Here is a 23624-nt window from a genome sequence, read left to right as displayed (position 1 = left end):
TCCAGAATCTGAGGAAATTGCAAAATGCATAGAGTCGGGGCTCTCTTTGGATATTGAGCTGCCTATAGTTCATAATCTCAAGGAGGTAAGAGGCTTTTTAATTTTTAAAACAAAAATTAGAATAATACAGTACAAAGCTAGATACATTCTCAGTGTAGTTAGTTCATCTTTGAATATTTATCAAAAAGACAGTGCAATGAAACTTGCACGTAAAAAGAAAAGGTTAAGCGGGAAATTGTTATATATCTATATCTATCTACCTATATATATATATATATATCCATGATTTTTATGTAGAATTCCATTTAAGTAATAATTTATTAAGCGGAACATGCCCAACGCAGTAACTGAAAGCTTACTAGATAAAAAATGTTACGTGCATCTGTAATATCTATTGTATTTTTTTATTTTGTTTTTGTTTTTGTTTTGCCAGTTTCGGAGATACTTGTCACTGATAGTAACCTGACATAAAATACATTTGTAGGTGGACCAGGTAGAAAACTGCGCAAATGTTAATAGAAGAGTACCCCCTTTCACCCTTTTTCTTCAACTTGCCCAACATAATACGAGCACAAATATAATCCTTAGAAATGTTTCGCATTTAGAAAAACCTGGGAGTTCACTTTTTTGGCAAAAAAAAATTAACATGTTTGGCATGTTTACACTCCAGATTTCTCATGTACGATAGCTTCTCTCTGATTCACCTTCTTGACTGAAAGACGTTCTGACATGTACAGTCTTGTTCAAGAAAACTTAGCCGTCCACCTCTTTTTGAAAAGCCTTGTATTCTTACAGTTGGAATTAAGTTAGTCAAGTGTGGGTTTATTTGTCCAGGTAAGATTTTTATTTATAGACTAAGCAGTAGAATTTCCTACATACAGTTGTCAGAATATAAACTTTCAAATCAAGGCAGCTGGCCAGGATTTTTTGAACAAGACTGTATTAGAGTGTGTCACGAAATGTTGGCCCATTTAAGATATTTATATACACGGTGTTCATAAATTTCGTTACCACCCCTTTAATTTGAATGCTGCAATTGACGATGGTCAGTTAGTTACTCGTCATTAAAGAGGAATTGTGTTCTTTATACACTCAAATAGTAAGTTTTTGTTATGGGTGGTATGGATATTTTTTTTTCTTCATGTATTAATTCTTTGATCTAGTGGTCCTCCTTTCTTGGTATCATCCAGCATTTTGTTCAGACCTTTTACGTTCGGGTTGATCTGCTCCATAGCATCATGGTTGTTGCTTTCGTGTATATTGCACATGTTTCCAAGTTTAACGTCCCACGATTATGTCCCTTAGGCTAAAGGAAACTAATGATAAGTGAAGTGAATGATTATGAAATTAACTTCCTTTGCTCTTCTACCGGGAATCGAACCCGGGACCACGTGCACCAAAAATACACGCGCTAGCTACTAGACTAGCGATGAGAGTTCGGAGACTAACGTGCAAATAAAATTGCCATATATTACAATGTTAGCTTTAGACTCTTATGATTCCTATACCTTTTGATGTCTCTGCTCAGATTTCGTACTTTTACTAATCTATGTTAGTATTTTATGAATATGTGTACCGTATCGAGATCCTCATTGTTGGGTAAGAACGTTTGTCTGGTAGACTGCCTTTTAGTCTTTGCCTTTAGTCTCTTGGAAACAGCCGTACTCTACGTCCCGCAAGAGGGATCTATGACTTGTTGGATTGTTCTTGAACTATTCCATCAACGCTTCATCCTGAGTTGCAGTTGCTTGTTGCCCTAGATCCATCTGATCTGGAGGAAGATTCACTTCATTTACTTCCAAGCATTTTGAGAACAATTTGTCGTTGCAACGAAGTGCTCTGACGATTTGAGATGTATTCTGACCTTGTGATGCACAACCCGCAATTTCATCACGTTGAACTACTGTCAACTCTTGACCACGTGGACGCATTGCTTTGTTTCTCAGAATGAATGTTCTAGATGATACTCTGTGAGCTACGTGCATGAATTACTGCACATACTTCTCGGCAATAACTGTGAAATCTCCCTTACTTTTATCCCCCAGATCAGGGATAGGGAATCTTTTTTTTGTTTTAAAGGCCACACTGAGAATCCCCTTTTCCCAAGGAGGTCACATATGATAATTTGGACATATATAATTCTTGTAGCTGTTTTGCAATTATTAGAGTTATATTAATAATTTACATGAAAACGTATAGCTCTATAACATATTAAGAAGATAATGTATCTTCCATTTACTTTTTCAGAAGTATGTTTCATAGTCCTTGTATAATTTAACATTTTTCACATGTTCACAAGGCTGCACTTTATGGTTCTGGAAGGCTGCAGGTGGCTTCAAGCTCCCTACTCCTGTCCTAAATAAACACTTCTGTTTTTATGTTCATACAAACTTGTTTTTCAAAGACAGTGGCATTTCTACCTTATTTTAAAGTAAAATATTAAGACATTTGGACTATGAAGAATTGTAAAAAATAAAATAAAAAATTAAAGAATACTATGAGTGGATTCAAACTATGGTCCCTTCAGATTCGTAGTCGGCTATCTTAACCATTAGATCACGACCATTTTGCCATGAATATATTGTCATTGATGTCTTTACTGCAATCGAATTCTGTGTTCCTACTTCAAATCTTCTATGCTTCTATGATACTTTCCTTTTCTTTATTTCATAGATTATTTCGTATTTCTCTTATGCTATCATCACTTATCTATAATATGCGTTACTTGTATTTACAACTTCTGCTTTCTTACGTAATGTATTCCAGACTTTCATCGCCTCTCTCCACAAAAGTGGAGCTTTGTCTAATTTATCATATTCGTCACACTAGTCGGTGTAGGAATGCCAAACTCACAAGCAGGTGTACATTTACTTATTTGACAGAGAGTACAGTGCACCGCACAAAATTTCTACTACAGGTTCGGATCTCATTTCAGGTTCTATCCTTCATGATTACAGAGCTACTTAAACGTAAAACAAAATCAGAACTCGGAATACATGAACCGTGCTAGTTTCGACTTTTTCTTCCAGTGATAGGTTATCCCAGTCAGCACAGTATTAAATGGACAATAATGCAATTCCCACTTAGCATATGTTAACCGAAATATACCTGTTTTTGTTGCTTCCTACATCCTTACTTTTTTTTCTGTGCGTAAAATACGTAGCTATCTTTCAAATGCTTCCAGTGTTTTTAAGTTTTCCAAATGTTAATGTTTGTCAATTACAAAGCACCCTGTGAGGTTAGATTTTGCAGTTTGCTTTTCCTATATTCTGAAAATTGTTATACGATCTTCCCTTAATGAAACTAAACTAACTATGCATTACATAGAGATTTTGTACGGAGAAATTTCTAGACTATGAGAAAAATTAACAACAGCTACTGAATTAATTCTTTTACAAGCACTAGATTTGTTTTTCATACAGGAACATGTTGAGAATTTCCTACCCCATTAGATAGGTAGGAGAAACTAAAAAATAAAACAAAGTGAAGTACTTGTTGGTTTTGCCCTATGTACAAAAATACCATAATGAATATGGATAAGAGTATCAGGTACTTTGTCGGTGTTTTAAAATGTTTGAAAGCACTACGTTTAATACTCTTAAAAAGAGAGTATGAATAATTGCAATCAAGATATATTTCATCGATTCATTCATGACTTAAACAATCTACTTCTAGACCAGATAAATATGAAGTTAGTCACTTCTTATCAATGTTGTATTTTTTTTGCAAGCACGAAATAATTATGTAGTGTGTTGATAAACGACTAATGGATAGTGGCCTTCATTATTCAGTTTTGATCAATGATAATTATCCAGTGGCTACTTAGCGAAAAAAATTATATATATATATATATATATATATATATATATATATATATATATATGGATAATTTATATACTCCTTGATTCGTAAGAGGAAGCTTTTAGTTTTTTGATTAGGTATTTCTTGTTTGTAATAGAGAGGTCTTAACAAGTTTTCATCTTAGTCCTAATGGGAGCTCAGTCTCATTAGCATAAAACACTGTGCTTGGAATGAAAAAATAAATAAATAAAATAATGAAATATTCTTTGCTTAAGAGCTGTCATGTTTGTCGTTTTGGGAATAATCTTATTTCATGGCAAGGGCGAAATACTAATTCCTGAAATATATAATACGTCTGTTTTCACATGCATAATCATTTGAAACACCAAACTAAATGAAAGCTCGTTAATAGAATGTTGCTTTGAGTTCTTAGACTATGAGGAGAAAACCTCTAATGGAAAGTGTATTCCAAAGTATTCCGTGTACCTCACTAAAACCATGCACACTGAAACATGTGTTTTAGGCATTCGACTATTTGAGAGACGTTAAAAGATATAAATACACTTATTTATGCCTTAGTGTAATTCATTTCTACCTACGGTAAGAGTACAAGTGTTTTTAAATGTACTTTATTTCTTCCCTCTTAAACCTGAATGTTCATATGTACTATCCAACAAGCAAATTAAATTTTTGTGTCTTTTGTGCCTTCATCCATTTCCAGAAGTTGCAGCAAGTTCGATGGCTAGAACAAGTTAAGGACTTACAAGAAGATCCTCAGCAGGTTACTGTAGATGCTCTCCAGGGCTTTTTGAATTCGGGTATTCTTCTTCCACCGCATTCAAGCATAGAGGCAGTGATGGCCGAATTACAAAGCATACTAAAACAGATTGAACAATGGGAGGAAAAAGCTAATAATTGTCTTAACAACAAGTAAGTATTGTTAGTCACGTTCACGTTCAGAGGTAGATAGCCTTTTATAAAAATTCTTCACCTTAGTAACTTTTGCTTCAATACTCATTTTCTTCTTTCTGTGGTTCACGAAAAGAAATAAAAAAATCAGAGAGGTGACTCGTTTGCGCGTCCCTTTGTGTATGTGTATGAATGCGTAAGAGCGTTAGTTTCCAGAAATTGAGTTCAAGAAGATATTCAGACATTTGTAATGTAGTCATTTTCTGAACTGATCCATGCAGTTTGCTGAAGAGAAAAGAAACTTCATTTGAGGCTTAAATTAAAATGGTTGCTGTATTTGTCTGAAATTATAGCCATATTTCCGAACGGACTTGCTTACGTATTATTATATTATAATAAAATTATTATGCTTCATTAGAAATTCTTTTACTCCAAAGTTGACGTTAAAATATTATTTGTATACATTTTTTTTTAAAGTCTACTTTTTAGAACTGTCTTCAAGTGATCTTGTAAACGTATGTAGGACATACGTTTTATAGCTTATAAACACTGTATGATGTAGGATTTAAACTTTGCTTGCATTTCTTCAGAAAAATGTGACAGCAAATCGTAGTTTGCCAAAATTTTGGTGTGCATTTTTCATATAAATGAGAAAGTTGTTTTCTCCTTTGCTTTAAGCAAAATGGAAATTACGTATTTTAATTATGGAATAGCGATATTAAATTTCCTAAACAGGAGCGAAGAAACGGTAGAAACTTTTGTTAGTTTTTCCCAGAAAATACTTAGAATTTAAAAATTTCTGTTTAATCTCTTCGAGGTGTTAATTTCCGTTAGAGAGAACTGTAATGACTTTTTTATAAACCATCAATTTCCTTTTCTTTTCAGACCTTACCAATCCATCCAAGACGTAGAGGCACTGATCAAAGAAGGTGAAGAAATTTCTGCGTTTTTGCCAACTATGTCGTCGCTAAAGGATGCTTTAAAGAAAGCGAAAGAATGGAATACTAAATATCAAACGGTGCTAGTATGTAAACTTTGGATAATTTTAGTTTCAAATATTTTGAATTTAAAACCCTGTATGCCTCTGAATCTTACTATAGTAATGTTATTCTTGAATTTTGGCAGTTAGCAAAATAATTAGTAAATTCACAGCTTGAGAATATATTCGCTTGCAGATTACTTAATATCTTGAACTATTAGGCCGAAGTAGTATTCAGTGCAGGGTAGCGACAAACCTGGAAAACGGGGAGAAGTCAGGCTGACCTAACTGCCACGGAGTATCGCCAGCTGACGGATTTTAGTCGATTAATCAGTATGATGATTCTGCGTTGAATGGGGAAGGACGACGCTATATCCGAGTTTAATAGTGTGGCCAGGCCACTGGGAACAGCGCGACTTATCTGCCGTGTTTAGTATCCTCCAAAGGTGGGAAAAGGTTTGTAGGACTATAAAACCAGCACCAAACCAAACCACAAGAAGTGGGGTGGCCACACGTCATTAAAAATGTTGCACGTCGTAGACTTGAGTTTAGCACAACTGGATAGGGCGAAAACTGTAGCAAACTTATCACCGAACTTCAACAGACTTTAGAAAACACGAGTATGTTCGAGCATGCAGTTCACCATACACTGTTAGATATGGACCTCCTCATCTGATGTCCCACACGTGTTATCAATGTTAACCGCACGACATAATTGATAACGACTAGAATAGGCAAGTGCCAATCATCATTGGACTGCAGAGCAATGGCGCAACTTTGCATGGTCCGATAAATCAGGATACTGCCTTTATGATGTTGATGGCTTGTCAGAACCTGTCGTCATCCAGGGAAACATCTTTTGAGACCTGTAGGATAAGATGATGAGAGGCCGGTGGTGGCTCCGTTACGATTTGGGGAACCTTCACATTGTCATCTACAGACCCAGTAGTGTGTGTGTGTAAAGGGCACGATGACGCCTCCTAGCAATCGGCAGGTCATTGCTGATCACGTACATGGATACATGTCTACCATATTTCCAGCTGACAGTGGGAACTTTTCAGCAGGACCATGCTCCTTGTCACAGGTCCAACGTTGTACCTGCAGTGGTTCGAAGAGCACAGTGATGAATTGCTGCAGTTGCCCTCAAACTCACCCGATCTTAATCCAATTGAACATTTTTATTATGTCATTGAACATAAGATCCGAGCTTACCGACTTCCTCCGCAATGTACGGTGGCTAAGTGACTTGTGTGTGCTAAGAGGGTGCGCCATGTCTCAGTTATCTACCAGGGCCTCATTGTTTCCATGCCAAAGCACATTGTTGCTGTCCTGCGATCCAAAGGTGAACATACCAGATATCAAGTAAATGGTCACTATGTTCTGCCTGGTCACTGTATATCCGTGGCATTATGTCACAGATTAAGCTTTAAATCTTTGAGCATTGAAAACCAAAAAAGTCACCTTGTTGATATTGAGAAAGTAGTCAACGAATCCCTCTTCCAAACGGTTCCCGATTTGGAAAATTGCAAACAGGATCCAGAAGTTTTGATGAGTTTTCATATATTAGTGGTAAACATCTTACGTGTTAATTTATTTAGGAAGAAACTGTTTCTCTTAGCTTTTTATGATTTTTTTGTATAGTATTAGTAAGTAGTGATTGACTAGATGAAAAACACGAAGTCAAAAATATGTTCTCTGTAAATTTTATCTGTCTTCATAAAAGTAGAAATTGGTTGGGGTTGAGGTACATGCGTTCTTAGTTACGCTGCTTGACACAAGACATATCTTCCTCTCACAGAAAGTAATGAGCTAAAGATACTTCAAAACAGAGATCTGTATATTAAAATTCTACAAAAATGTCTACTATATTAATCACGGAACACTGAAAATTGTTCTTATGTGTTCACATTGTGATAGGAAAACTTGCATTGTATAAACCAAATGTGCTTAGTGCTGTATGAATTGTTGCCACGAGTTATTCATCCTTCGCATCTTTAAAACTGCTTTTTCATTTCACATTGTGAAACTGGTAGACTCCTTAACTACGGGGATTTGCCGGTCGTGGTAAATCTTGTCTTGATTGCTATAGGGATTAAGATCAGAATAAATGTGTTTGTGAGACGCCAAAGATAAATCAACACAGTCTCTCGTTCTCAGTTTCTTTTGTATGAAACTCAATTTTGGAAACGGAAACAGTAGTAGATTTCTACCACTTCCGTTAGCATAGAGATAAAGGCTGAGATATAACATATTCTTCCGACATAAATCCAAATTAGAATGATAATTTCGTTATAAACAAACAAAATAGCTACAATACAGAAAATTACGGTAATCTAAGTTGCAAATGTAACACATTATTTATATTTTAAATCTAGGACGATTAAACAAGTGATTAAAGTAGAAAAAATATAACTACGAACACACTGCAATGATTAACCTTCTGCTTCACGCGACTTGCTAATTGTTTCACTGCCAATTTGATGTCCCTAAAACATGCCTTTGCACAGTTATTTTCTTGGAGCCAAAACTAATTAGTAATTTATGAAAAACTCATTGAAGTCGCCAAGGTAAAAGTAAGAATATTTGAAAATATTTTGCCGTTTACTGGTATAATATATGATCCATTCAACCCGTCTAAAATTATGAATCTTTTTAAAGCATATACCGCCTTATGCAGAGTCGTTTTGACGTATGATTAGCGTCATACTAAACCACTGACTACTGCACGAGACTTAATGTTAGTCGAACTCTTTAGTACGGCACTAATTGCGCTTCAAAATGACTCTGCATAAGGCCCATAATGATTTGCTGCTTGTATCTCTGGTGCGTGAAGTCCCTTGACTTTGCGGTGGACCAATATTGAATGCGAATCAAGATAACGTGAACAAAGGTTGGGATTTTTTTTACTAATATAATAACTTTATTGAAAGATACGAAGTTCATGGAAACGAATTTTATTCAGCTGTAGACAGTTTTTTGCCGTTGGTCAGAGAAGTCATACACGAGCAAGTCTTGTATAGTGTGAATCTGGCAACAATTTATATGACACAAATTTAACCTTATTTGATTTATACATATACTATGAATTTTCCTGTTAATTTGTGCATATAAAAATAATTTTCAGTTTAGGAATCTAGGATCAATATCTGGTATCATTTTCAAATATCTAGGATCATTATTAAAAGACCATTACTATAGCCACGAAGGAATTAAATATCGACGAAAGCAGAGAATTCATTTTATTCAGTCCAAACTCTTGTGCTCGCAAATTCTTTCGAAGAATTTGAAGCTATATTTATAAAATGATTATTATGCCTGTTGTGCTGTATGGTTGTGATACGTGGTCGCTTACTTTGAGGTAAGACTGCAGACTGAAAGTATTTGAGAATAAAATCCTGAGGAGAATATTTGGACCCAAGAAGGACGGGAATAGTGAATGGCGGAAGAAGTCAATAGAGAACTTCTATGAGTCTGACATTGAACCTCTGAGTTCCTTAAGCAATAGAGTTAGTAAGTTTTGTGGTTAAAACATTTTAGAATTCCAATAACCAATTCTGTATTTTGAAGTGTTTGTGGTAATTGCTGGCTAGACTGTTCTGAAATATTTTTAACTCTACACTTTCTGTTAGAAAAAGGCATTTTTACATTATAGGGATTAATCAATACTAGGTCTTACTTCTCGACGCTAACAGGCGAAGAGAGAGAGAGAGGTGAACTCTGAAACAATATCGAAAATAAGTTCTACAGGTGCAACACCAGTGAGTAAGCTATATGTTTATTATAATTGGTTGGATTGTCTTGCAGTTTCTTTGGGTATTACTAGAAGATAGTGTGAGATTGGCTTTTAAAATCCTTTTTCAGTGGATTTTTATCGGTCCTTTTTCAAAATTTATTTTCAGAATTCCTACCACGAAACTAATATGTACCCTTATATAGACGTATTGGAATCGTTGACAGCTAAAGGTCGTACTATTCCCGTGGATCTGAAAGGTTTATCTGTTCTAGAAAACAATATATTTGCAGCAAAGATGTGGAAAGACTTTGCAGCTAAACTTTTCTTGAAGAAAAACTCCAACGCTACAGTCTTGGAGGTAAGTAGTGTCAATTGAGAATATTTTATATATATATATATACTATGAAAAAAATACACTCTACTTTCCCTGTATCTGCTTGAAGCATTTTAGCGGAAGAGCTTAAAGTGTACTTACAAGGAAAGTACTTGGGCTCGAACGATTGAATACGCACAAAAAGGAAACCATGTCTAATGTTAGCACCTCGGAAGCAAACAGTGATGTCCGTTTTTCTACAAGATACTGGAAACGTCCGCAAAAACAAGGCAAAGTAGAGAATGCTCCATAATTTCAGGGCGTCTAGAAAATCTGACCGACCGCGGAGCATTTTTGCGGAAACGGTTCGGTGGATGGGAAAATCGTATCCCACTATTTTTAGGATTTTGAATGAAAAAGTTATGTCCAAGGGTCCCCCGGAGGGTCGCAGGCAGGGTCCAACCAAAATTGTCAAATGGTAAGGGGGTCAAGTAGTAGATCATTGGAAAGGTATTGTGAAAAGAAACAAGATGAAACAAAAGTCCCCTTACCTTCAAGCAAATGGTGACTTCGTTTGTCTGCAAGATGTTAGAAACCTCCACGAGAGGTCACAGTAGGAGGCGCATGTAGATAACGTGGCGTAACTCTAAGTTCACATGAGAATTGTCAATAAATGATCAAAGCAGTACGGAATACTACAGAACGCACAGGTAACAAAAGAACAATTGTCACATGTCAACACTGGACACTCTGTAATGTCCGTATAGAAAGCCACATCGATCACACTTTTGAAAGCTTGTATAGGTTCACCATTGTCATAACCAGCTTTCAGCTATGCGTAAGGGAGTATTGGTTCATAGATATCTACCGAGAACTGACTATACATGACTGAATGTAATTTCAGGAGAAAGAACGATCATGTAAATTCGGCCGCTGTACACGATAACGGAACTGGACATAGTAATTCGCTTGGCGTACAATTTTCATTACCGAAAGAAATATACGTCCAAAGTTTGAGCACATTTTGTAGTTTTTGGTGGCATGAGTTTCATATCGACACGTTTTCCTACACAGGCATCTCGGAGGATATGTTCATCCTTGTGTCCCGAACAAGAGTCACACAGTACAAGTGATGTATTGTTGTCAGACGTTAGGAAGTCCCTAGTCTGTATGCGCACCCTATACAAAATGATGGTCACAGACACTTTCATGACAACGGTGTTGACAGTTTGCCTGTCTACCATTTTGTACAGGGTGTGCGTAGAGACTCGGGGTGTTTTATATTCTTTCTTTTCACAATACCTTTCAAACGTTATACTGCTTGATCCCCCTTATTATTTGAAAATTTTGGTTGGATCCTGTCTGAGACACTCGTGGGGCCCTGTTCTTCTTCATTCAAACTGCGTACTCCTAAAAATAAAGGGATACAGGTATGTGTTCTCCGATTTTTCCATCCACCCAATCCGTTTCCGCAAAAATGGCCCAGGGTCAGACTCTATAGACGCAGTGTAGTTATGGCATGCTCTCTACTTTGTCCTGCTCTTGCGGACGTTTACAGCATTTTGCAGAAAAACTGACATCACTGTTTGCTTCCGGGGTGCTAACATTACACTTAGTTTCCTTCTTGTGCATATTCACCCGTTCGAGCCCAAGTACTTTCCTTGTTAGTAGTGTTACTGTTACGCTGTGTGCTATTTTCTAGTAAATATTCTCGTTTTGGGAGTCTTTTGTTCCAATTGGTGTAAACATTGCTTAGGAAAGGAATACCATAACTTTCGTTAAATGCTTCGTCAGATACGGAGACAATTCAGTAGAGAACATTTCATTATAATGGTGGTTTCAACTATGTTTTGGTGTTAATAGTTTTCTATGTTTTCTTTGAGTGACTTCGTTCCAACATATAATATGCTGCGAAAGTATTCCCTTCAGTGAGCCAGTAATTGTATATTGCATTAAATGTTGAATCACCCTGAAAGTTTAAGTTCTGAAAACGTGAATCGTGAAACAACGTAAGAATCCGTCAGTTGGTAACAAATCTGGGGAATATGGTTGATGAGAGCTCATATCTATGTCTGATGTTTAATTTCGTCATGATCATCCTTCCAATATACGTTTTTGTATTGTCATGAGCAAAGTAGAAACTTCTCGATACAATTGTTGTAAATATTTCATTTATAAGACTACGCTGTGATGCTAGAACCAGCTTGTGAGCTTCAGGAACTGAGCATCAGACATTCCGTCAGCATCTTTGTATGCAGTTTAGGCTTTGACATGCATCAAAGGTGTTTATCTACATCAAATTACTATTCTTTGTGGTTTTTGTTAACAATATTCCTCGTCACATGTTATTAATCTATACAAAGGCAAATCGTTTTTGTTTTGTAACTTCTACAGATCCAACCTTAATTGCATTGATAAGCGTATCTATTGTATACACTAGGTGCGAAAAAAAAAATGTATACACACTTTGAACTGTCATAGAAAATTTATTTTCCAACCTACAAGGTTAAATTTCTGGGGAAAAAGTAATGTTCCTCAACAGGTGGCAGCAGAACCATCGGTCTAGCTGTGCAACCCTGTTAGTAACAATAAAGTAATATCAACATGATGGACGAATGTTTGAGTTTTGAAGAGCGGAAACAGGTTATTAAGTGATACTGGAAGTTTGAGAATGTTGCTGCGGTTCGGAGACAGTGAGGACGTGAGTATGGAACTTCAAGGACAACAATTACAGATCTGCGATACAAATTCAAGGTTCATGAAATATGTGTGATGTGCAGAATGGCCGATCAGGCGACCTCGCACGGCTACAAATGCTGAATCCTTAGTTTCGGTGTTGGAACTATTTCAGTGTTCACCACAAAAATCTTAAGGCACACTGAGAGCGGTGCAAATGCTAGTAGGTGTTACGCATACTGAAGAAAGATAAGTTGCATGTGTATATTCCAAGGTTGATGCAGCAGCTAAGTAGTGACGACCGAGATTGCAGAATACAATTTTGTGAATGGGTTTATGGTTGCACGTGAACCGGGATTAATAGGTAGCATTGTTTGATCGAAAGAAGCACAATTCAAACTTAATGGAACTGCCAATAGATATAATTGTGTGTACTGGACTGAAGATAATCCCCGCGTTCTTGTTGAAAATGGCGTGTATTTGCCTTTTATAAGTGTGTAGTGTGGTTTGTCTCCTAGCGGACTCCTTGAGCTTTTTCCATTTTGACGGTTCTGTAATTGGCGAAAAGTACCTAACAGCGTTTACTGATTTATTACCAACAAGATGGCGCCCTGCTGCATTATCATAAGAATGTCGAGCATACCTGAATCAGAATGAACCAGGCCAGTGGATAGGACGCAGAGGACCAATCGAGTTTTCTACACGCTCTCCAGACTTTACCCCGCTAAATTTTTTCTTATGGGGCGCAGTAAAATACTAGGAACATTATCATAAACCACGTAACCTGTACACATTTTGGGATGAGATTCAAACGGTGTTCATAGGAATACCATTGGACACTCCGGTGCGAAGAACGCGAAAGCAGTCGTGACCTGTACTCAGAAATATATCGATACTGAATGCCACCATTTTGAGCATTTACTTCAACCACCATTTGGAACATTGTTTCGGCAGAAAGTACGCTTCTCTTTCAAGGTGGACTGTAACTTACTTTTCCCAGAAATGTAGGTTGGAAAATAAATTTTCTATGACATGTGTGTATATTTTTTGATGGACCCGCTATATATATATATCGGGTGTTCTAAGAATGGCGCCCACGGACCGCAAAGCACTATTCTACAGGCCAAAATAAAGCGAAAATATTATTTAATGAAATGCCCTCCGGGGCCTCCTTTAGCCGCTATGGGGAATCAAAATTTCACAATGTGGCAACGCCGTAGATTAACTTGGAGCCATTAGCATTACTCTACAAATACAACAAGCAGTCGAATCGAGGGCTGAACTAATAAATGATGCTAGTGTCAATGAATATCGACTTTAGCTGCCATCTGGAAAGAATCGACAGAACTATTTGATAGATTGGTAGATCTATGGTTCTTTATTTGCGACGTTACCACATAGTGCAATTTGTGTCTCCAGACGAGGACTCCAATTATTGTTTGCATATCCAGTTGGTTTATCATTATCTGGGATCAAGAGCCTTCCACGTCGAAAATCATCATCGAGCGTCATATTTTCTAGGTTTAAATTTTGAGAACCTTCTTTCGTTTTTCTTTCTTTTAGACGCATAATTTCCAAGCACAATAGTCTTATTTTGAGTTGGGTTGGGTTGATTTTAGTTTAGCGTCCCTTTCAGCAGCGAGGCTATATGAGACGTGGATCTACTTATTAACGTGGAATCCGAACCACATAAGCTCCCGCCGGGAATCGAACCCGGGTTTCCCACGCCAAAGGCGCGTACGCTAGCGAGGGAGCTTCGTCTTATTTTGAGCTGACTACATTGCGCTTCTGCGTAAATTGGGTAAATTAGACTCACGCAAGCAAGTTCAAGTAAAACAGATGACTAGAAACACTTGACATTTAAAACACAGTGGCTACATATATTGCAAACTAGATGGCATTGCTATTTAAATATGATAACTCTTCAAACGTAATATTATATCTACTGTCCTAATGATTACTTAAATAAACCCGAAAACTTTTCAAGCTGATTGATACGATTTGCTTTACTTTGAGTTTCTGAAATAAAAATAATTTGGCTAATTACAACAATTTTTAATTTTAGTGATGCATTTCAGTAACTTATATATTCATCTCTAGTCATAAATACTTTTAATAACACTATTAGTTGCAAGTGTTGAAGTAAGTTTTCTTGCTTATGACTTTCACAGATTAATATCCAGATTGAACATACGCTAAAAGTAAGTTTAATTTAAAATTCACTTCTTCCTCTTCTTCTTCTTAATAATAATACTTGTTATTTCAAAATAATGTCAACTGCATTTCAGAAGCTTCTTACTGTAGTAATAATACGTTAAATAAAATGCGTCTTTCACTGTTCGTACAAAACTGAGTTAAAATTGGATTTCCAAAATGGTGCAGCTTTAAAAAGGCTACAGCGAATAGCCAACGTGGAGCTGGCCAGATTAACAGGTTTTATTGTGTTAGGAAAAGAATAGGCTGGTTATATTTCACTGTTAGCATTTTGAATGTTATACCATTGCTCATATGAAGAAGAAGCGTGTCAAAATTGAGACAGATATCACACATGGATCCGATACGTATGAGTCTGTTACCTAACAAGGCGATTATATCTCTAAATGGTTTTCTGAAATTAATAGCTTTCTTTCAGTGAGAGTTATTTATTCGAATGTGCTATTTCTAAGTTGTTCTTCTAAAGAAAGAGGAAAAGTACTTACCGATGTTTCGTAATGTAATCAACGACATATTTTGAATCACGCTGCAAAGTTTATATACATAATTTTGTTTTGCCAGTAAGAGTTTTTCTTCTTTCCTAGGTTCTCTCTCCGAGATTGGAAGTTGGAATTGATAGCTTAAAAGCAAAGAAAAGAAGAGGAAAAGATGATTCCGTGCCACTACAGATCTTTGCGACTGCATCGGAAGGAAAAGATTTGCCACCGCCTCCAGCAAAAGTAGTTGCTGCTTTCAAGGTACTTAAGCCAAGTTCCTCTAAAAACCCTTAGGAAAAGTAACTGCCTTCGGTATACAATTACCTTTAGGTGCGCAAATTAGTTTTTTCAAAATGACTTGTAAGTTAAGTTTCCCGAAGTGTAGGTCTACGTAAATCACTTTCATCTAAAAAGGGTCACCATTTCACGAAAACCTGACATACTTTGAAATTGAATTTTCCCATAGCCGCCACTAGATTGAACTTTCCCAAAGAGATTTAGCTAAATCGCTTTCTTTCATCCGAAATAGATAGATTTTGTCGTGGCATACAATTCTTACACCCCTAAAATGAGTTTTCCTAAAATCGTTATTAATTTGTTCTTTTGCTAAGTTGATACCTACATAAAGCGTGCTGCCACATTCGAAAATGGTTTGTTTGAAATGTCCGTCAGGTAGAATTATTCAACGTATAGTCATTTAAAATCAGTAAAATACTAGATACCGTATTTCAGAATAATCATACGTCCTGTTAGGTTTGCCCCCTTTTCCATATCATTCATACAGACTATGCTATTATATATTTCTTAGATATTTTTGATTTTATTTGAATTTCCCAACACTTTTTGGACCGCCCTTTACGATTTATTAGACATCCAAACTATGCTATGCGTAAGTGTCGTAAAGTGTATACAACAAGTTTGACCGTCCGTCCGTCTGTTGACAGATATCAGAGCAAGAAATATCGAGATGCGGACTTTTGCAATTAATTCAGCTTCCCAAGAATAGATCCCGCCTTCTCCACTAACCCTCTGTTTAAACCGAAAGTGGTTCAAATTAACGATTTCCGGTTTCAACATTTATCAGCATAGAACAAAAAATGTAATCTATAGCGACAGGCGGTTTTCTGCAATCAGTTCAGGGTGTCAAGGGAACATACGATGGCAACTTGCAACACCACCAAAACCAGAAGTGGTTTAAATTTACTACTACCTCCGGTTTCAATGCTGATTTCCATAGAGCGGAGACGGTAAGAGAGGTTGAGATGCAGCTTTCTGCAATCGAATCAGCTTCCCAAGAGTAGGTTCTGTCTTCTTCCTTAACCATGTATTCTGTCTGGAAGTGGTTCAAATTAACGATTTCCTGTTTCAACCTTTATCATCATAAAACAGAAACAGTAAGGAATAGCAAGTAATGGCTTTGGCTTTATAATATGAATTCAGCGTTTGATAATCAGCTTCTATGTTGTATCTTATTAATCATTTACAACCAGTAGTTATAGATACTACTACAAGTTTCAGTATTGAATTCCCATAGTTTGGAAGTTTACTGAAGTTGCACGCTGTGGAATGAAACTCACTTGGCTACTTGTGTACCAAGCATACGCATAGATAATTTCAAGACTGTTCGACAACGGGAAGTGACTGATGAGTTTGTTGAGATCTTTATTATCTAATATAAATAAAATAAAGAGTTTGTTTGTGTGCGGCCTGGGGACCAGACGAGTGGACCGAGAATTACCAAATTTTGGTCATGGATACGTAGGTCCAGGCCGCAGATCAAGACGAAGCGTTTTTATTTATTTATTTATTTATTTTTCAAAATTTGGAACCAGGGTGTCTCGGGGGGGGGGGGAGGCGTTTAGTAGAAAATGACCGATATTAGCGTCAAATTCATAGTTTTCGCGGTCGCTGAAATCAATGGTGAAACTCCGATCGCATTAACTTCCAAATTCACCCCGTTCGGCTGCGGGCCGGAGGTCACCGGGAGTAGGGTTTGAGATATGTAAAAGTAATCCAAAATGACCGATATTAGTGTCAAATCCATAGTTTTCGCGGTCGCTGAAATGAATGGTGATACTCTCACAGGCGTTTACTTCCAAATACAGCCCCATGCGAAGAATGGGTATATTCAGCTAGTAACTTAATATGACTTATTATAATAAAGAAATAATGTGTTTTTGTTTACATATCAATTCTATTCTATAACTGAGGTGGATTTTGCAAATATACTGAGAAATCGTATGTAAATAAACGATACGAAAGACATATTTTTAATGGTTCCAATATTAAAGAATTGAGTAGCGAAAAACTCAATAAAATAAAAAGATAGATTTGTTATTGAGTTCTTTAATATTGAAAACAGTAAACAACTTTCATGCATAGTCATTAATATTATTTAGTCAAATGTAAATAGTTCATTAATTTCCAAACGTTCCATTGATACATCATTGCTCTTTATATATATAGGCAGCTAGCAACCGGGAAATGGAGGCTATGAGACTGCTTCGAATTAAAAACCTGCAAAAGAGGGCGAAAGATACAGGAGACTCGAAGTATTGCCTCTGTCGTAAAGGATGGTCTGGAGTGATGCTACAATGTGAATTGTGCAAAGATTGGTTCCATGGTAAGATTTTTCACTTTGCTTTATGATATTCATATTTGTGTTTTAATTAGAAAATAAACGTCTGCTTTTGTTTGTACCTCACAATATTTTAGAACATTCATGAAACTCGGAAATCGAGACTGTATATGTAGTTTCAGTATATTTTGATTATACTGTTTTTTTTAATTACGTTTCCTGTTTAAATTATGTAACTACAGAAGCCGGCAAGAATTTTGAATTTTTGCTTGCACCACCAGTGCTTGACTCAAAAAATTTAGTTTAACACAGAAATTGCACATGTGTATAGGGTGTCCAATAAGTAGATAGAGAGTTCAAGCAAATGATATTGTTCTTATAACATGTCAAGTAACATGCTAGAAATATGGAGTCAAGTAAAGAATAGCAAGACAAGAGAAATAAAGGCTGGTATTCAGTGCTTGAGTGGGGGTATAGAGTAGTGGTAGAGCGGTCACTTTTAGTCCTATTCCAGCCACATGTGGTGGCTGACAATGTGTTCGTGGGTTTTCTCGAGGTTGTCCTCTCCATTTTCATTCCACCTGTTCTCCATAATTACTCATCCGTCTAATCACAGAGCGTAAGGTGGGACTTAAAACTAAATGACTTAATTTTCAAGTTAACTCGTCATTTTCGACTTTGTCATAGTCGGTGACGTCACTGAACAATACGATAAATTTGTAAACGGAATCTCAAGAGTGCATGATATTATATCCAGTGAACGTGGCATCCAAGAAAACATCTCTGACTAATTTCAGCTGTAAACAATAGAAGTTACTTCAAGTCTCAAAGAGAATAATCTGTATGATTAATGATATGGCGTAATTTTCACGATATTTATCATGGAACGTCTTTTTTAAGGTAAGCTAAATTCACTCTCCTTATTCTTGACCTATTTCAGACTCAAGTAATAAGAATGATGGAGAAAACTCAATGATATTATATTGCATCAAAATTATTTTTGTTAATTAATTAATAGATAATAGTAATAATAAACGATAATTACTATGGAAACGTGTTTTTAAAAGTATATTACAGCATCAACATTCCAACTGAGGTTGATTTACTCCTTTCTTCTTCACACATCCTAACCACACCGGATTAAATTTTCGCAGAACATATTGACAGATACATAAGTGTATGGTGTGTCAAATGCTAAAATCTCGATTACTTTTATTATTTATATATATGAGAGGGTATCAGAAAAGATCGTGCATTCACCTGGAAGGAAGCAGGTGTGCATACCTATAAGACTATGATAGCATTAGTCCTCTGCGTAGTCGCCATACTTCGTGACACATTTTTGCCAGCGGTCTTTCACCTTGCGTAAGCCATTTTTGTAGAAGGGTGAACTTTGAGCTTGAAACAATGTTTCTACTTCAGAAGTGGTGTCATCTTTGTTGTCAAAATTTCGTCTTTTGAGTGGACGCTTCATTTTTTAAAAAAGAAGAAAAGAAATGAGTGGTTCCAGGTCCGGTAAATATGGAAGATGGAACATGATTTCATATTCTAAGTGCACTGCCTTCGTCATGGATGCATTGAATGAATTTGCTGGTACATTATTTGGAAACAGCAGCAACACTTGGCTGAGCATTGTTTCTCAATTGGTCTTAAGTTCCTCGTAACCGAGGTAGCAGATAACAGCAACATTGACTAGTGATAGTCTGACCCTTGGCTTGTAGTTTGTCATAATGTTACCCTCACAGTCCCAGAACACAAGAGGAGAGTCGTTTCCACTTCTTGCTCATTTCCTTTATTTACCCAACTTTCATCTGTTGTTACTAGTCGACCGAAAAAGTCGTCTTCATTACGCTTACAGCGATTCAACAATTCCTTTGACACTCCCTCTAAAATTCTCTTCTGGAAAGGGGTAATTAACCGTGTCATTCTACTTGCTGACACTTTCTTAAGATGCAGCTGGTTATGAATTATATACCAGACGGACCTATAACTACCACTTATTTCAGCCACATCATTTTCATTGTTAATTCTTCTGTCTTCCAGTATGATCTTCACATTGTCCATCATGACATCATAGTCTCCCAGATGTATTGGCATCCGAAGTAGTCGTGTATCCAGTTTGAAATTGCAGTTTCCATTCGGATACCTCCCGTAATCTACTTTTATCTCCTAGTGAATTTGTTTCAATGATTTCCCCTGTAGATGCAGGAATTTGATAAAAATGCTGTGCCTCAACTGTGTCAGTCATTGCATCTTCAATAAAAACAAAAAGTGCGGATCAATAATTTGTAGCTTAAAATAAACAAGGTACAATACGCGTGTCCGAGAGAGTTCTTTTTATTCTGAGAGATTGTACGAACTTTTTGATGTCCCTTCGTAATAAACTGTTTTATTGTGTATTGGTGTCTAAAGGTGTTGGTAAGAGAAGAATTTGAAACCTCTTATTATTTATTTAGTGTATCTCCTTGTGTTCGTACAATTTATTAGCAGAACTACTTTCGAGAAAATAAGTTAATAAAAATAATTTCAACACCAAAGGAAGTTGTGAGGCATGGTGGCCGAGTAGTAAATAAGTCGCCTTTGATGCGAGGAGTCGCTGGTTCGATGTTACCAGCCATTTGAGTTTGTGGCAAACAACAACTTGTCAGTAGATTTTCTCAGGATTCTCCCGTGTCCTTCCACTTTCTCATTTCGCCAATTATTTCATAAAATTACTTCTCTCTTTTATCCTAAAGGTCGTATAATCGCAGGTCGTAAAACTAGAAATTTCATTTCATTAATTTTACTAGGAAAGGTATCCTTACATTTGCATTCAACGTTCTTGACTTACATTATTACGAAATTGTCATCTCATTTCATCATTATTTCTTTCACTGTGCAACGTTTGTTTTGAAGTAAGATACAACTTTTGTTATATCGTTATGAATATAAGACATCATGTTACGCAAAGATATTAATAACTACACCCGTATTCTATTCCAGCTGGATGTGTTTCATTACCAAAGTCAATTTCATCGAAACTAAAACCAAACTCAGTTGGAGGTACACAACAAATGGCGACATCACTGCTTAAGGACTTCAAATTCCTGTGTCCTTGTTGCTTACGCTCACGAAGACCAGATTTAAAACAAATCCTAAAGTTACTTCAGCAGCTACACGGAATGCCAATTAGGCTACAGGAAGGAGAAGCTCTACAGTGTCTAACAGAGCGAGCGATAAATTGGCAGGTAAGATGATGTACATATGAGACGTTTCTCAGTTTTCTCTGCTCTTTGTTTCATCCCTCCCTACTTGTTCCTATCCGTATTTGATAAAACATTTTAGCAAAGAGCTCAGGTGAACTTTTAGTATTGTGATTTGTTTGTATACACTGTATACACCGCAGTGAATTTCATGTTGAAATTTTTTATTGTTATTAATACTGATAATTAATGTAGAATAACTGATATGCAAGTTCGAATGTTACAATTCTGTGAAGAAAACTGCACCTCCCAGTCAGTATTTGTATATTTATTTTTTCTGTCACTTAACATCCGGGGAAATATTTGTGTTACTCGTCTATATGACGTCATGTACTGTTTTCTGGATACTAATAATGTGTGTGTGTAATACAGAACAAGTCAAGTGTCTTTGGACGCCCATGTATTTTGAAACATAAGAGGAAAATTTGGAATCTGTTAATGAGATAAGGGGGAGGAGGCACAACCTCTAGAGTACATGGTGACCGTGGCCACTATCTTGAATGCAAGTTCGAAATTTTATATGGGAAGAGAGGCATATCGCATATCAAGTAAGGCAAGTGTGATCTCAGAAATGTAAGATGTAATTGTTTTTTTCATATTTTGTATGGTTTGCACGTTGTGAACACTGGAAGTTTGAAAGTCAGTCACCAACTATACGCTACAGCTTTTTAGTTTAGTTTAGTTTAATATTCCACAATTATATTCCGAGGTTAAAGGAGACGCGGATGGTGAAGTGGGTGTTAATAGTGGAATGGAGAATGTGGAAGGAAACAGAAGCCCGTGAAAACCCGTTTGTCCACCAGAAAACGTACTGGCAGGAGCTGGGATCGAAACTGCGATCCCACAACTCAGATATACCACTCTACAACTGAGGCAGCAACAACGCATGTTCTGTGTAGTGGCTATTCCGTCTAATACACGACCATAATCGCCGTGTCCATTCCTACTACACACACAACAAAATGTCTGAAGTGTGGTCACACGTATGCTACATGCATTCCTAAACCTGCTTTATATCGCGGGGCTTCTCAGCATACATGATCTGCTTCAGTTGGCCCTACAGCTAGAAATCAAAGGGTACAATCTCAGTTGATCTGGACAGCTACTTCACGAAACCACGACTGCCAATCCACTTCCCTGTGATGATGCATCGAGCCTTTTGTTTGAAAATAAGAAGGAAAGTTTTCGTCTGGGTTCAGAAGGAAAGGGAACGCATGCACCTTAAGGAGCGTTAGTTACTATTGTATCGTTAAGGTAGTATTGGTGAAAAATAGACCAGTGATACGGTTGTCTCATATTCCATACCACACAATTTTCCTTTACAGGACTATCTTCCTTACTCGGATCAACCCAGTTTCGATCACTATTACATCACTATTGATAGTTATCCCATTAACCTTCTCATTGGAACAGAAATAGGCCTCGACGGTGAATGATATGTGATGTGCAAATGAGAAATTTAGTTATGTTCGTTCGTAGCCCACGCGCAGTACTCTACTTGCCGTTCTCGGTCATTTCCCTTTAGTTTACTACATGTGCTGTTTATAACGATTGTAGAGATTGGTATCTACTGTCGGAATAATGAAGGACAGGCTGAGGTAACTTTCACAGTGCTAGTTTCTGAAAATTCAGTGATCACGTAGGTGATCGTGCTGTGCGATACTGGATGTCTGTCTAGATGTTTGTTGGAGTCCTCTGCAATGTTTCTGGAGCTGAGTTCCCTGATATTAGAATGGCTTCTATTATTCTGTTCTTTTGTCAGGCATCTTGGATCACCTGTAACAATGAGAGATGCTGGCAGTGACAGTGCGACTTCTCAAAATGTCAGTGTTCATAACGTTCAGACTATACAAGATATGAAAAAAGCAACACGCCTTCTATTCTTGAGCTCATTCTGGTGTTACTTGATTTACGCCATGCCCCTCCCCCTTTCTATTTGAAATATCGAACTTGCATTCAAGGTTGCGGTCATGGCAGTCATGTACCCTGTAAGTTGAGATCCCCTCCCTTGTATTATCATTTCCTATTAACTTATTTCACATTTTCCTCGCAGTTTTCAAAATAGACGAGTATCCAAAGACCACTCACCCTGTATTACATTCTCATATAACGAAATGATTTGTTTATCTGTTTCTTCGGTTCTGTAGACAGTTTGATATGTATTAGAATGTACATCACTACCCATATTGCTTTATACAATGGAAAATTTAAATAGTGAAGAATTTCTCTAACAGTGTTTTCATGAGACTTTTAGCGAGAAAGACTTGGGGGGAAAAAGCATAGTAGGCTTAAAACAAACAAGTTCATACACGCCATTTGAATTCAATAGAACGTGGTACTAATAAGCATAATTCTTTTCTTTTGAAGGATCGAGCAAAAGCCGCTCTGAAAACCCCAGAAACTATCAGTGTTCTTAAGAAGTACGTGAATTCTCACAGACCGACGGATGCAGCTGCACGTGAAAAAGCGGAGAAAATAATCAGCAGCGAGCTGAAGAAGGCAGCTAGCAAACCGGAATTGCACGAACGCCTACGTGCAATTTCTTCTCTTAGTGGGATAAGTGAAGACTCATTGGGATCTCCACCTAGTCCTCGTCAATCGGTAAGCATTTTCTAACAGATTAATAAGCAATGAAACATAATTATGTTCAGTAATGAAAATCATATATATGATAGAAAAGTACGAAAAAGCAAGGAGTAAGAA

At 36.8% G+C, this 23624-nt stretch overlaps 1 protein-coding gene across 3 annotated transcripts in view; it reads left to right on the top strand.

Moving 5' to 3' along the window:
- The window catches only part of LOC145688519 (lysine-specific demethylase 5A-like), a 155794-nt gene that overhangs the window by 93615 nt on the left and 38555 nt on the right, over nt 1–23624 (top strand). For all 3 annotated transcript variants that reach the window (XM_081762872.1, XM_081762870.1, XM_081762871.1), the window contains 8 exons: nt 1–85; nt 4523–4731; nt 5596–5734; nt 9589–9780; nt 15210–15362; nt 17568–17724; nt 20662–20906; nt 23289–23522. The exon at nt 1–85 is cut by the window's left edge and continues 174 nt beyond it. In XM_081762872.1, the coding sequence (XP_081618998.1) occupies nt 1–85; nt 4523–4731; nt 5596–5734; nt 9589–9780; nt 15210–15362; nt 17568–17724; nt 20662–20906; nt 23289–23522 (1414 nt within the window). The remainder of the gene's footprint in view (nt 86–4522; nt 4732–5595; nt 5735–9588; nt 9781–15209; nt 15363–17567; nt 17725–20661; nt 20907–23288; nt 23523–23624) is intronic.

This window comes from Thermobia domestica, chromosome 6 (assembly GCF_964235325.1).
Source record: "Thermobia domestica chromosome 6, izTheDome1.hap1.1, whole genome shotgun sequence".
NCBI lineage: Eukaryota > Metazoa > Arthropoda > Insecta > Zygentoma > Lepismatidae > Thermobia > Thermobia domestica.
This window is presented reverse-complemented; position numbering and strand designations above follow the sequence as displayed.